General features: G+C 20.7%; 1 protein-coding gene and 1 pseudogene across 1 annotated transcript; both read right to left on the bottom strand.

Annotated features, from left to right (window-relative positions):
- Window positions 1–200: 200 nt before the first annotated feature.
- LOC128956656 (cytochrome P450 3A21-like) lies at window positions 201–2,480 on the bottom strand (annotated as a pseudogene).
- A 2,025-nt stretch (window positions 2,481–4,505) lies between these two features.
- On the bottom strand, window positions 4,506–6,477 carry LOC128956657 (cytochrome P450 3A11-like). The gene is made up of 3 exons (XM_054302375.1): window positions 6,370–6,477; window positions 5,618–6,306; window positions 4,506–5,144 (listed from the first exon to the last, which is right to left on the bottom strand). Exons 1-3 carry the CDS (start codon window positions 6,417–6,419, stop codon window positions 4,510–4,512), a joined length of 1,374 nt encoding a protein of 457 aa, XP_054158350.1. The 5' UTR covers window positions 6,420–6,477; the 3' UTR covers window positions 4,506–4,509.
- Between the last annotated feature and the right edge of the window lie 9,417 nt (window positions 6,478–15,894).

Raw genomic sequence — 15,894 nt, 5'->3', positions numbered from 1 at the left:
TAACATATTAGATAATATTATTTAATTAATTTATTTCAGCAAAAAAAATCAATATATAAAAAATTTTTGTTTATTTGTTATATACAGTGTTATATTTCAATAGTAATATATCATATGATATCAATTGAAATTAATTAATAAACAAACAAAAAAATATTTATCATTATAATTATGATTACTATTATGAAACAAATAGACAGTATTATATCATTTCAATGCCAATACTATACTATAGTATAGTATATAATATGATTATTAATTATCCGCACAGTTATCTCATTTCAATGCCAACCGTAATGCTTTCGGCGGTCAACAAAATGTTAGCCTTTTTAAACTGTATGCTGGGCTCAGTTTGGGCAGTCCTGACCAGYCGATAGCGGTGGACAATGTGTGCAATGGCCAGCTTAACCTCCATTAGGGCGAAACGCATACCCAGACAGTTGCGAGGGCCGGTACCAAACGGTAGATAACTATAGGGTACAATTGACTGGCGATTTTCGGGTAGAAAACGCTCGGGTATGAACTCCTCCGGTTGTTTATAGTAATCCCCCGAATGATGTATAGCATAGACWGGTATTTCGACCAATTGTTTGGCCAGTATTTTCGGTCCCTTAGGTCCACCGAGTTGGACATCTTCGATGGTCAACCGTTCCAATCGTTGTAGCGGTGGATATAGCCGTAGGGTTTCGCTGACAACGGCATCCAAATAGGGTAGACTCTGTAGTCGTTCGTAACCGAACTCACCGTCCCGTCCGATTGAATCCCGCAGTTCCTCATAGAGTTTTGTCTGTACGGCCGGATGTAGGGCCAGCAGATAGGACAGGTAGCCCAGTGTAGTAGCAGTTGTCTCAAAACCGGCCAACAGGAACAGCCACGACTGGGCAATGATTTCCGTTTCATTCAATGATTTATCAGTGATTACTGTATTCATTGCCAATAGGTTTTCGGCTTGGATTTCATCTTCACCTATAGTTTTATAAAAAAAAATTTTAATTTTTAATAAATACTTTAAATATACCCCCAAAAAAATATAGTTAAAAATAGTTATAAATAACCTAAAAATATAAATAACCTAAAAAATATAAATAATAAAAAAATATAAATAACCTAAAAATATAAATAATCTAAAAAATATATAAATAACCAAAAAATATAAATAACCTAAAAATATAAAAACCTAAAAATATAAATAACCTAAAAATATAAATAAACTAAAAATATAAATAACCTAAAAATATAAATAAACTAAAAATATAAATAATCTAAAAATATAAATAACCAAAAAAAATATAAATAATTAAAATTATAAATAACCTAAAAATATAAATAACCAAAAAATTAAATAATAACTAACCATAAGTTATATGATGTGATTCGGTATCATTGATATCATTATTAATAGTTTTATTATCGATATTATTATTGTTATTATTATTATGATTGTCATCGGCTTTGGCATCGATAAGCAATTGTAGAAAATCACGATTTTGTTTAGTTTTATCRCTACCGGAGCCCCCCTCCTGTCGGCGACGGCTTTTCAATATATGACGGGTGGCCTCAAAAATATACTCATTGGGCGCCTCATTGATAATAGTACGGACCCCAACAATCGGTTAAGCCACGGAGGAAATACTAGGCCGGCAATGATTTTCGGTATGGGAAATGTGAACACRTTTTTGGCGTTAACTATAAACGGATTGTCCGGCTGGGACTGGGAGTTGGTTTTCGTAGCGAAAGCACAGGTAGCTATAACATCRAGGGTGAAATTTTGATGCAACGATTTGATATCAATGTCTACCGGTGCTCCACCACTACYACCCGTACTACTACTACTACGGCCATACGATCCAAGTGWACGATATATTCCTGTAGACACTGTCKGACCGTATGATACATGTGCTTGATTTTACCCGAAGTAAATGTCGGGGACATTATGTTACGCTGACGGCGCCAATCATTGCCGGCCGTATTAAACAGATTACGATTGATGATCGGATGCCATGTCTTAAGTTCCCGTCTATCGGAAAATTTATGAAAATCTTTGACCAATATTTGCTTAATTAGYTGAGGATCGGCTACCAATAGATTGCTATCCCGGCCCTCGTATAGACTAAATTGATTTGATTTGATTGATATAATTAGTTTATAATAAATTTTTTTTAAAAGTATATCTATATAGATATTACCCRACAATAGGACCATATTTTTTAATATACTCAACATCTAGAGTACCCATCGGTTGTAATAAGCGATCGATAAAATTGCCGAAAAATGGCAACGGTTTCGGTCCATTGATACCCAATTTTTGCCAATAATTGTTATTTTTTACTAAATACCTAAAAAAAATTTTTTTTAATTAATTAACAAAAACATAAATTAATAATTTTYTAACATTATTTAGAAAAATATATACCAATATAATAATAAAAATCCAACAATTAATGCWATTATTATTGGAATCATTTTATTTTATTTATTTGTTTTTTTAATATTAATATATTTTAAATTAAAAACTTTAAGTAAATTTGATTTTTAAAAAAAAAATTAATTTTAATAAAYTACAATTAACTACTAATGTGAGTCTATTGCTTTTATACTTTTTTTTAAATATATAAAAATTATCTACATAAATTTATTATAACTAGATATACAGTATATTATATATATATATATATATACACTGTATATAACCTTGTATTGAGTATATATATATATATACTGTATGGTAATTATCAATAAAAAAATTGATATTGCTTAATGATTAATGTAAWGTAAGTTTATTTTTTATTTTATTTTTTTGGTTAAAATGGTTTTATACAGTTATTTATGAAACATAATATATTTTCATCAATATAATTTTAGGTAATTAAAATTTATTTATTTTATTTATTAATATTATTTTGYATCAACTATAAWCTATCTAGGTACACTAGACAATAATTTWAWATTATTATAATTATAATCATTAAAATTACATAATTATTTTAATTTTATTAAATTTTATCTAAACTAAAATTTTTAAAAATATTATTTAGTTTAACAAAAAATTAGTTTAAAGTATTTTGTCAATGATTTTTTAAGTACATATTATTCAATAATATTAAAMATTGTATTATWCAATTGCACCTATCGATGCACTTTAATGCACCATGTTGATTATGTTAAATTTTTTTTTATAAAAATAAAATAATAATAATAATAAGTAAATAAACCTAAAGTACTAAAAAATTTTACCATTAATAATTATATTATATTTTTTAAGTACAATATTTATATTTCAATTAAAAAAAWATTTTTTTCACATTGATTATCATATTTATTWAATAAATTTATTTTTCTAAACTTTTAAACATTAWTAATTATAAATTTATTAAATTATTTCAACAAACAAAAAAATATATACAATAAATATACAAAATTGTTTGYATAATATTATATCAAAATATTAWAAWTTTATTGATAAAATAAATAGTAATAAATTTTAKARAAAAATTTGTTTATATTATATATTTATGTGTATATTWAAACAGTGTATATTTTATATCTATTTAATGCATAATAAATTAATTATTATATTACCGAGGTTATCTTAATCAATTGATACTAACATTTACATACAATGGTAGTAATTATTATTGATTAAAAATATAATACTAATAATTAAATTAAAAAATTTTATAGATAATATCTYTTAATATAAATAATAAACTATATATTTAATAATTTATTAAATARKTAATAATTTTTGTTTTTTATTTCTAATTTAAAATAAAAATTATTTTATAGTTAATTAAATTTTTGTTTCAATATTTTATTAGTTATTATTATTATTATTTGATTTTCATATCAAATTTTCAGTAAATAACTWAATAAATATTTKATTGATTTATTAATCATATTTGATTATTATTGAATTAATAAAAATTTAATTTATATAATATTTTTTATTATTAATTTATAAATTAAGCAATAAAATAAATAAAAATATTAACTAAACAATTATTTTATTATATTTAAATTTATTATGTATTAACAATGTATTAACTAATTATCGATAGATTTTATATAACTATATATTAAATAGAAAATTAAAGTAAATAATAATATTATAATTAATATAATTATGAATTTAATAAAAACAAAAATAATAATAATTATATTAATTGTTAACTACAGTATAGTATAGTATATATAATATGATTATTATCATTATTATTATAAATATATTAACTATAAAATTATAATATTTTTATTTATTATATTTAAATTTATTATGTATTAACAATGTATGTACTAATTATCGAAAAATTTTATTATTACTGTATATAAAAATAWTAAATTWAWTATTATTAATAGTATGAATATAATTATGAATTTAATAAAAACAAAAATAATAATAATTATTATATTTAATTGTATTAATAGTACAAATATATAGTATAAAAACAAAAATATATATATTATATTTATGATTATTATAGTATATATAATATAATTATCGCACAGTTATTATCTCATTTCAATGCCAACCGTAATACTTTCGGCGGTCAACAAAGTGCTGGCCGTTTTAAACTGTATGCACGGTTCGGTTTGGSCWGTCCTGACCAGCCGATACCGGTAGACAATGTGTGCAATGGCCAGTTTGATTTCCATCAGTGCAAAACGCATACCCAAACAGTTTCGTGGTCCGGTACCAAACGGTAGATAACTATAGGGTACGATTGACCCGCGATTTTCGGGTAAGAAACGCTCGGGTATGAACTCCTCGGGTTGTTTGTAGTACTCTCCTGAATGATGTATAGCATAGACAGGTATTTCCACTAATTGTTTGGCCAGTATTTTCGGTCCCTGAGGTCCACCGAGTTGGACATCTTCGATGGCCAACCGTTCCAATCGTTGTACGGGCGGATAGAGCCGCAGGGTTTCGCTGACTACGGCATCCAAATAGGGTAGACTCTGGAGACGTTCGTAACCGAACTCATCGTCCGTACCGATTGAATCCCGGAGCTCTTCATAGAGTTTTGTCTGTACACCTGGATTAGTGGCCATCAGATAGGACAGGTAGCCCAGTGTTGTGGCAGTTGTCTCAAAGCCGGCCAACAGGAACAGCCAGGATTGGGCCAGGATTTCCGTTTCGTTCAATGATTTATCGGTGATTACTGTTGTCATTGCCAAACGGTTTTCGGCTTGGATTTCATCTTCACCTAAAAAAATTTAAAAATTAAAAAAATAAGTAAAAATTAAATATTAATAAAAATATAAATAAACTAAAAATCTAAATAAACTAAAAAATATAATTAAACTAAAAATCTAAATAAACTAAAAAATATAATTAAACTAAAAATCTAATTAAACTAAAAATCTAATTAAATTAAAATTATAATTAAACTAAAAATATAAATAAACTAAAAAATATAATTAAACTAAAATTATAAATAACCAAAAAAATATAAATAAACTAAAAAATATAATTAAATTAAAAATCTAAATAACTTAATAATAAACTAAAAAATACTGTAATAATAACTGTTATAATAACTAACCATAAGTTATATGATGTGATTCGCTATCATTTAAATCATTATTAGTTTTATTATTATATAATTATTATTATTATTATTATTATTATTAATAGGATTATCATCGGCTTTGGCATCGATAAGCAATTGTAGAAAATCACGATTTTGTTTGGTTTTGTTATCACTACCGGAGCCCCCCCTCTCCTGTCGACGACTTTTCAATATATGACGGGTGGCCTCAAAAATATACTCATTGTTCGACTCTTTTAGTATAGTCCTAATACCCAGCAATCGGTTAAGCCATGCGGGAAATACTAGTCCGGCWATTGTTTTACCGACCGGAAATGTTAGGGCATTTTTTGCGCTAACTATAAACGGATTATCSGGCTGTGATTGGGCATTGGTTTTCGTAGCGAAAGCACAGGTAGCTATAACATCGAGAGTGAAATTTTGATGTAACGATTTGATATCAATGTCTACCGGTGCTCCACCATTACCACCACCAGTATTACTGGCCATACGATCCAAGTGAACGATATATTCCTGTAGACACTGTCTGACTGTATGATACATGTGCTTGATTTTACCCGAACTAAACGTCGGGGACATTATGTTACGCTGACGGCGCCAATCGTTGCCGGCCGTAAAAAACAGGTTRCGATTCATAATCGGATGCCATGTCTTAAGTTCACGTCTATCGGTAAACCGATGAAAATCTTTGACCAATATTTGCTTAATTAGCTGAGGATCGGCTACCAATAGATTGCTATCCCGGCCCTCGTATAGACTAAATTGATTTGATTTAGTTTGTTATTTAATTATAATTATTTTAAATTATAGATATATTTACCCAACAATAGGACCGTATTTTTTAATATATTCAATATCCAGATAACCCATTGGTTTTATTAAGCGATCGATAAAATTGCCGAAAAATGGCAACGGTTTCGGTCCATTGATACCCAATTTTTGCCAATAGTTGTTATTTTTTACTAAATACCTGAAAATTAAAAAACAAATAATTTTTTCAAAACATTATTATAAAACACAAATTTTTTTAGCAAAAAAATAATATAAATACCAATAAAATAGTAATAAACCACTAATTATTGCTAATATTATTTGAATCATTATAATAATGTTTAGTTTAGTTTTTTAAAGTTAAAAAAATTTAATATTTATATATTAATATATTAATTTAAAATAATTACTAATAAGATTTTTTAGATACTTATATACTTTTTATTTGTTAAATATATTGTATATATATATACATGCATATATATATATATATATAAATAATTATATATAATGTTTAATATAAATATTTATAAAATATATGATATTTTTCGGTACATTAAGTTTATATTTATTATAATATAACCTTGATATTAAGTAATGTGATTATCAGTAATTTTTTTTATATATATGACATCAATGATTGATGTAAAATCAAGTTTTAATAAAATGTTTTTTATTTTTAAATATATATATAGTTTAATACTAAGTAATAAACTTAAAAAAAATTATTCATAAATGTAATTTGTATTAGCTATTGTAATAAACTAATATAATAATTGTCTAGGTACATTTTTTCAATAATTAATATGTTAATGTAGTTTTTTTAAATATATTTTTTAATTATATAATTATTAGTTAAAATATTACAATTTGTTTACAAGTATTTAAGCTTAAAATTTATTATATGTTATATTAAATAAACTTAAAGCACTTAAAGTTTAAATTTTTAGTTGTTATTTGATTATATTTGATAAGTAAAAATAAATTTTTAATTAAAAATAAATAACTTACAAATCGACTAATCAATTACTCAGATATTTTAATGATAATGATAATTATTATTTAGTATCAAAAAAAATAATAATAATAACAAATAAAATTTATACATTAATTATTAAATATTTATTCATTAAAAAAAATTTTAAACAAGTTTTAACATACAATAAATAATAAAAGATAATTAATTAATTATGCAATTATTTTTTTAGTATTAATTTATTATACATAAATATTTTTATATAAAAAAATGCTAAAATAAAACTAAATAATACAAAAACTTATAATAATTACTAAAAAAAATTTTTTTTACATATGTAATAATTTTTATAAAAATAAAAAATATATCATATATTCAATTAATTCATTCAAACAAAACTATACAAACTTTATGAAATAAATTTAAAAAATAATAATAATTATAAAAAAAAATTATAATAATAAATAATAAAATAATAATGCTATAATTTATATGCAGTATATACTGTTAAATATATATATATATATATATATATATATATATATATATATAACACTATCTAAACATTAACTAAAAATACAAAATGTTTGATCAAAAATATTAATGATTGGATGAAAGTTAGATAGTATTGATTAAATACAATTCAATGTATTGTATTATATGTCTCAATATATATATATATATATATATATATATATATATACTGTATATTGTATTTAGACTATAATGTAAATATCTACCGGTATATAAAGTATTATATATAATATTTACATACAATACACTTGAATACAACAACAAATAATAATTATAATAAAAGACTGTTATTTTATTTGTATGTTTGTTGTTGTTATTTGTTTGCATTATATATTTATCTCTCATTTATTAATTCAATATATAGTTCAATACATATCTTATGAGAKAGAAAGAGAAAGARAGAGAGAGAGAGAGAGAGAGAGAGAGAGAGAGAGAGAGAGAGAGAGAGAGAGAGAGAGAGAGAGACTAATAGTAAAAACTGTTTAATATTAAACTTTTTTATTAGTATTTTTTAATTATTATTTTTGTTATATATATATTGTATAAACATTAATATTAATAGTTATATTAATAAGTTTTTATTGTGTATAGTATTAATAGTATATTTATTTGCAAAAATCAATTTACTTTTACTTTTATTTTTATTTTCTCATTTTAATTGTGTGTTTATTCATTCATTCATTCATTCATTCATTCATTCAATGCATTCATTCAATTGCATTCAATTCATATATAGAAACTAAAGTACAGTAATATAAACTGTATGTTAAACTAATATGTGATTTGTTTTATAAGTGACAAACAAATACTGTACTGTTTATTGCATGAAACACTGTTTATATATACTAAAAGTAATTTTATATTAACAAAACAGACACACACATACATACACACACACACACAYACACACACACACATATATATACACACACACACACACACACACACACACACACACACACACACACACACACACACACACACACACACACACATATACACACACATACATACATACACACACACATACTGTACTTACATATACACACTCACACACACACACATACATATTGAATAATACAACTTGTATTAACTATTGTGTATAAACTATTGATTTTTAAGTAAAATTAACAAATTTATAACTAAAATCTACAAAACTATAAAACAAAAATAAAATAAAATATATTTAAATTATCTAGTTAATTAATTTTTACAACAAAAATGTTTTTTTTAAAAAAAAATGTTAAACAAAATGTTAAATTTAAAAATAAAATATTAGTAGTAATCTGTGTTCAAAACTCAAATCACTATAAAAACTAAATATTAATATAATTATTATTTTCTAAGTAAGACCTCTCTCCCTCTCCCTCTCCCTCTCTCTCTCTCTCTCTCTCTCTCTCTCTCTCTCTCTCCTCTCTCTCTGATTAAATGATTTACTTGTTGTACTGAATATATATAAAGTATAGTACAGTAGAAAAACTCTTAAAAATATAATAAGTGTTTTTCAATGAAATCAATTATAGTGAGAGAGAGAGAGAGAGAGAGAGAGAGAGAGAGAGAGAGAGAGAGAGAGAGAGAGAGAGAGAGATTTGAACAAAAAAAACTAAAGACTAGAGAAGTGGTATATAAATGAAGTGAAGAAAAGATGAAGTGATGTATGAAATAACAAAAAAACAAAAAGATTTTTGTTTTTTAAATATTTATCTATTCTTTAGGTTTTTTGTTTGTTGTTTAATATTTTATTCAATATTTATTATCTGATTTTTTTTGACATTAAATATTGTACAGTATTTATTGGGTGTCTGTCCATTAAGGACGACCATTTTAAATGTAAGTGAGTGAGTGAGTGAGTGAGTGAGTGAGTGAGTGAGTGAGTGAGTGAGTGAGTGAGTGAGAGAGAGAGATTAAGATAACTGAAAATAATATTTAAATTAAATTAAATAATTGAAAATATATTACACATATTTAATACTTACATATATAATATTAAACAGTATTTTTTAAATATATATAATAACATGTAATATACTGTATATTATAAAATAAATTATATATGTATATTTTTAAATAATTAGTTTTAATTATTTTAAACCATTATATATTATATTTATTTATTTTTTTTGTTTTATTTTATAACTTATTGGACGTCTTGAATGTCTTTGAAATTGTTATTTTAAACGATATATATATATATATATATATATATTGATATAAATATATGAATTTCTATCACTTTTTCAAATATTAAATAAATAATAGAAAGTTGTTTTTTCATATATATATATATATATATATATATATATTGTTTATTTATGTAAAAAAAACTATAAAATATACTTGAATTTAAAACTAAAATATATTATTATTTGATTTTGATTTTTTGTTTGTATTTAATAACTATTTTTTACTGTTTAGATTTATTTTTAGGGTTTATATAATATTTATCGTATAGTTATATCAATATTTAACAAAAAATACTGTAAATATAATAAATTGTTTTCTATTTATTTATTTCTAAACTAATATTTAACAAATAAATATTTAATTTAACAAAAAAAACATTTTGATATTTTTAGTTTCTATTTATTTTGAAAAAAACATTACATATATATATAAGTTATATTAGTTGTAGATTAATGATACTATATATTAGTAAATTAATCAACAACAAAAAATTAAATGATCATCATAAATTATTTTTAAAAAATAAAATCTTTAAAAAATCTAAAAATTAATTTTGACATTAGATTTTTTTGTTTAGTTTTTAATGTTTTTTAAAAAAAATTTATGATAGAAAATTTTGTTTACAAAATTCAATCTTAATAATTATACAATTTATATATAAATATATATCTTTTTGAAAAAATTTATAAATATTTTCATAAATTATAGTTTTTAAACAATAAAAACAACATAAATAAACAAAATTTATTTAAAATGATAAATTAGATTAAATTTTGACTAAAAAAAATAAAATAAAATATATATTTATATTTATATTTTTAAAAACTCAAATATAATATAATAATTCAAAACAATATCGCATATTATATACAGTATTTACATATGAAATAAGTGTCAAATATATATATATATATATATATTATATATATTTGACATTTTTGTATATAAATAAAAATAAGGATTTACTTACTTATACTATAATAATAAATGTAATTTGAAATTTACATAAATGACAAATTATATTTAATAAATTATTATTATTATTATTATTATAGAAAAATTTTATATAATATTATCATATTTGCAAAACAAATAAATTATTTATCTATTTATCATATATTTATTATTATTATTATTATTAACTGAGTTTTATACATAAAATAATTTATATCTAATATTTTACAATATTATTATTATTAATAATAATATTAATAAAAGGCGTTTACAGTTAAATATTTTTGACCTAAAATTTTTTATTTATAACATTAATATAATTTTGTATTTTTTGTGAAAATTGTTATTTATAAATAATATATTTTTTTAAATATATAATAATAATATTATTATTAATGTCATAATAATATTAATGATAATAATTATGTTATCACACCTACACAAATGTATTTAAAATACTGTATATATATATATTATTTAATAGAAAATAATAATAATATTATTATTATATATATTAAATATTTTTTTATTACATTACTGTTACATTAAATACAAAAAAAAACTAAACAATAATAATAAAATAAATTGTCAAATATTTGTATTGAAATTATTCAAGAAAAAAACTACTAAAAAAATAATATTTGATATTTAATAATAAATATATATACAAATAAAATATATATATATATATAAATTTTAATATTATTATTTAATATTTTAAATATTAACATAAAAACTAAAAAAATATTATTTACATTATTTTATTTAAAAAATAAATAAATAAAATATACAAATATTGAATAATGTAAATATTATTTAATCAAATAAAAAAATCTATAAAATTATTTTTTGATTAACATTTCAATTATAGACATCATTTGAATCAATTGCTTATATTATTAATTATTAAGTTTATAAACTATAATATTAAATAATTAATAGTTTTTTATAAAAAAAAATTAAAACATTAACAGATTTGTTTTGACTAAAATTTTTTTACAAAAATAAATAAATATTTTAATTTTGATATATATATATATATATATTTTGTTTGTTTGTTTTAAAAACATTTTATATAAATACTAATGAAAATAATTTCCTAAAATTTTATGTTTCATTAGTAAAAAACATAATATTTTTTTTAATAAAAAATGTTTTATTTGTTGTTGTTGTAAATAAATGATTTAATTTAAGTATATATACAGTAGTTTAAGACAAATATCCTGAAAAAACAGGATATGTTTTTTACATTTATTATAACAATTTTTTTTGTTTGTTTTTAATTGAATAAATACAATATGTTTTATGTTGAAACATTTTGTATGATAAAAAAAACATAAAAAAAAACTAAATAAAAAACATAAAACTAACTAAAATAATGACAATAAATAAATTAGTGTTATATAATCTATGTATATATATATGTATATATTAAATAAATATTTTTTATTATATAAACTAAACAAAATACAAGAAAAACACAAAAAAAATTGTTTATTAATATAGTTAGAAAATAATAATAAAAAAATATTTTACATAGAAATACATTAGTAATATTGTAATAATAATAATAATAATAATAACAAGAATATTCTGTATTAATATATGTTATTTTGTGAACGCATGCACTGACTCTCTCTCTCTCTCTCTCTCTCTCTCTCTCTCTCTCTCTCTCTCTCTCTCTCTCTCTCTCTCTCTCTCTCTCTCTCTCTCTCTCTCTCTCTCTCTCTCTCTCTCTCTCTGTATATATATTTGTAAAGAAAATCGATAGCATTTCTATTACTTCGCTCTCACTCTCTCTCTCTCTCTCTCTCTCTCTCTCTCTCTCTTTTCTCTCTCTCTCTCTCTCACTCACTCACTCACTCACTCACTCACTCACTCACTCACTCACTCACTCACTCACTCACTCACTCACTCACTCACTCACTCACTCACTCACTCTTTGGGCTCATGTATGTGCTTAACCCTAATACTGTACTAACACACACACACATCATCCAGACTTCTCATCTATTATTGAGACTGAATCTCACAAAAAAAAATTTTTTTTTAGTCTCTCTCTCTCTCTCTCTCTCACGACTTTCATCATCACATGTGTCTGTCTATCCATTTAATGTGCGGCCAGTCCTCAGCACTGGTAGTATTAGTAGTCGAAAACCAAAATAATACTATTATCTCCTCTAAAAAATAGTGGTGAAAGTGATTGTGTGTGTGTGACTCTAGTAGTCTATATATATTAAAGGGGAAATGGATGTGTCAAACAAAACAGTTGAAAATAAAAAAAAAAGTTTTATTTTTTATAGTCACTATTACTAGTGTTATACTGTTTTTTTTTTATAGACATTAATTGATGTCTACAACTATAATGTGTTTCAGTGTCTACATTGATATTTGTAGTCAAATCTAAGTTTTATATATCATATATATATATATATAAGACAACTATAAATATATATATGATTTATATTAATATTGATATACAGTATAACATGTATATATAGACAACAATTATATATATATATATAAGTGTTAATGTATTCCCCGACGTATGTCTGGATCGCTATTTGTGTCATCAAATTGTGAGACAAATAAAATACAACAAAAAACTTTCGGTAAATTTATTTTCTATATATATATATATATATATATATGAATTATATAATATAAAAAATATTATTTTTTATTAATGTCTAACACTATTGTGTCTAAACATTACATTGATTTTTTTATTTTGAACTTAATATGTTTAACTATTTTCAACAACAACAAAAAAATAATATTAAATTGAAAAAAATAAAATATTTTTTTTTCGTTAACAATATTACTATATTTTTTGTTTGATTTATTACAACTCATTATAACACAGTTTTTTTTGAAATAGTTTTTTTTTTGTTAATTTAGTTTTTAGATTTTAATATTATTATAACACAATATACTGTAAAATCTTTTTACAAAAAAATATATAAATTAGTAATCTATTAGTAAAAATATTTTCTATAAAAAAATCTTATATTTTATTGAAATTTAATGAAATTATTTTTTGAAAATATTATTCAATTATTTAAATTATATTTTTCAAAAAATAATGTTTTTTAGAATTATTGTATTAATTATTAATATATATATATATAATAAAATATATATATAATTAATTCAACTAATTTAAAAACACGTATTTATTAAATAATAATATTATTATTATTATTAAACCTAACAATAATAACATATATAATAATAAATAGTTAAAAAGTTATAGTATATTAAAATTACAATTTAATTATTGAAATTTATTATTATTATTTTGGTAATCTATTTCAATATAGAAATATATTATTTTTATATTACTATAATAATTATAACAATGAAATAAAAAAACAAAAAAAATATTTTCATTAATTTATGTAACAATAATAAAACAAATTGAATATAATAATAATAATAATAATAATAAATATGAATAATTAAATTGTAATTATAATTATCTCAATTAACAGAAGAGTCAAACAAAAATATTAGTCAAATAATTATTAAATAAAATATATTTGCATTAACTATATATATAAAACTTTTTATTATTTTAATAATTATATTATTATAATAAATATAATATACTTAATTCAATTTACATATATATATATATAAGTATATTATCTATATTTATAAAAATTTAATTATTTTATACAACACACACACACACACACACACATACAGTATATATACATTTACATCAATAAAAACCAATATATATATATTATATTAATATATTATTAGTCTATATATCTCTAATCCTTTTTAAAAAAATACATGAAATTTATCAAAAAAAAAACAAATAAATAAATAAAACTAAAATCTATTATAAAATTCGTGCAGATGTTGTGTTCAACCGATAAAAATCCACAAAAATAATGAATCAAAAAATAAAAAACAAAATAATAATATTGCGTTTAGTTTTTGTGTCTAAATATTTGTGTGTTTTTAAGCAATTTTATTTTATTTTTTTTATAAGTAAATTACAAGTTTTATTATTATTATTTTATATATATTATTTAGTAGCAAAATAACAACTACTGTACTTATGTATTGCTTAAACCAATTGATTTAAATGTAAAAAAAACATATTAATGTGTTTTTTTTATTTGAAATAAATTATTATATATATATACAGTACTGTCTGAGTAATCAAAAAAAAATATTATAATAATATTTCGCAATTTTTAACATGAGAAAAAATAATTTAAATATTTTTACTCATAATTTTTTTTATAAAAAATTATTTATTATTCAAATATAAAGTGCAAACATATATAGAATATTCTGTATTATTATTATAATAGTATAATTGAATATAAATTTTTTTTTAATAAAAAATAATTAAATTTTGGTAAAAATTCAATATTTGTACATAAATTTTAAATACTATATAAATATATATATATATATATACATTAATATACATTAATATACAGTAATTTTATTATTATTATTAATATATATATACTGTATATAAAGTTTATATTAATTTAATCACATTTATTGATAATTGATGTATAATTCAAGGACTGGGACTTTAGATATATTGACAAACAATTTATTTTATAAACAAATTAATAGTCAATTTCATATAATTAATATTTATTTTATTTTCAATATTATTGATTTAAAAAAAAAATATATTTTGCGCAATCATTTTCCGATAATCAATATTATCTAAATTATTGTCTCATTATTTTTATATTTAAATCAATTTATTAATAATAATAACTATAATAATATATTTTATATGTACTAATAAAATAAAAATAATTTTTACTAAACAATAGTTAAAATAAGATAAAATATTATATAATTTTTAAATTTAATTAACATTATAATAATAATTATACTTTTAAATTATATAATTTTATTTTCCTAATAAACTATAAAATA

The sequence above is a fragment of the Oppia nitens genome, unplaced genomic scaffold (genome assembly GCF_028296485.1).
Source record: "Oppia nitens isolate AA-2021 unplaced genomic scaffold, nextdenovo-longstitch-racon4-pilon3 scaffold31_pilon_pilon_pilon, whole genome shotgun sequence".
NCBI classification, from domain to species: domain Eukaryota; kingdom Metazoa; phylum Arthropoda; class Arachnida; order Sarcoptiformes; family Oppiidae; genus Oppia; species Oppia nitens.
Note: the sequence above shows the minus strand (reverse complement) of the source record. Positions and strands in the feature narration are given on the sequence as shown.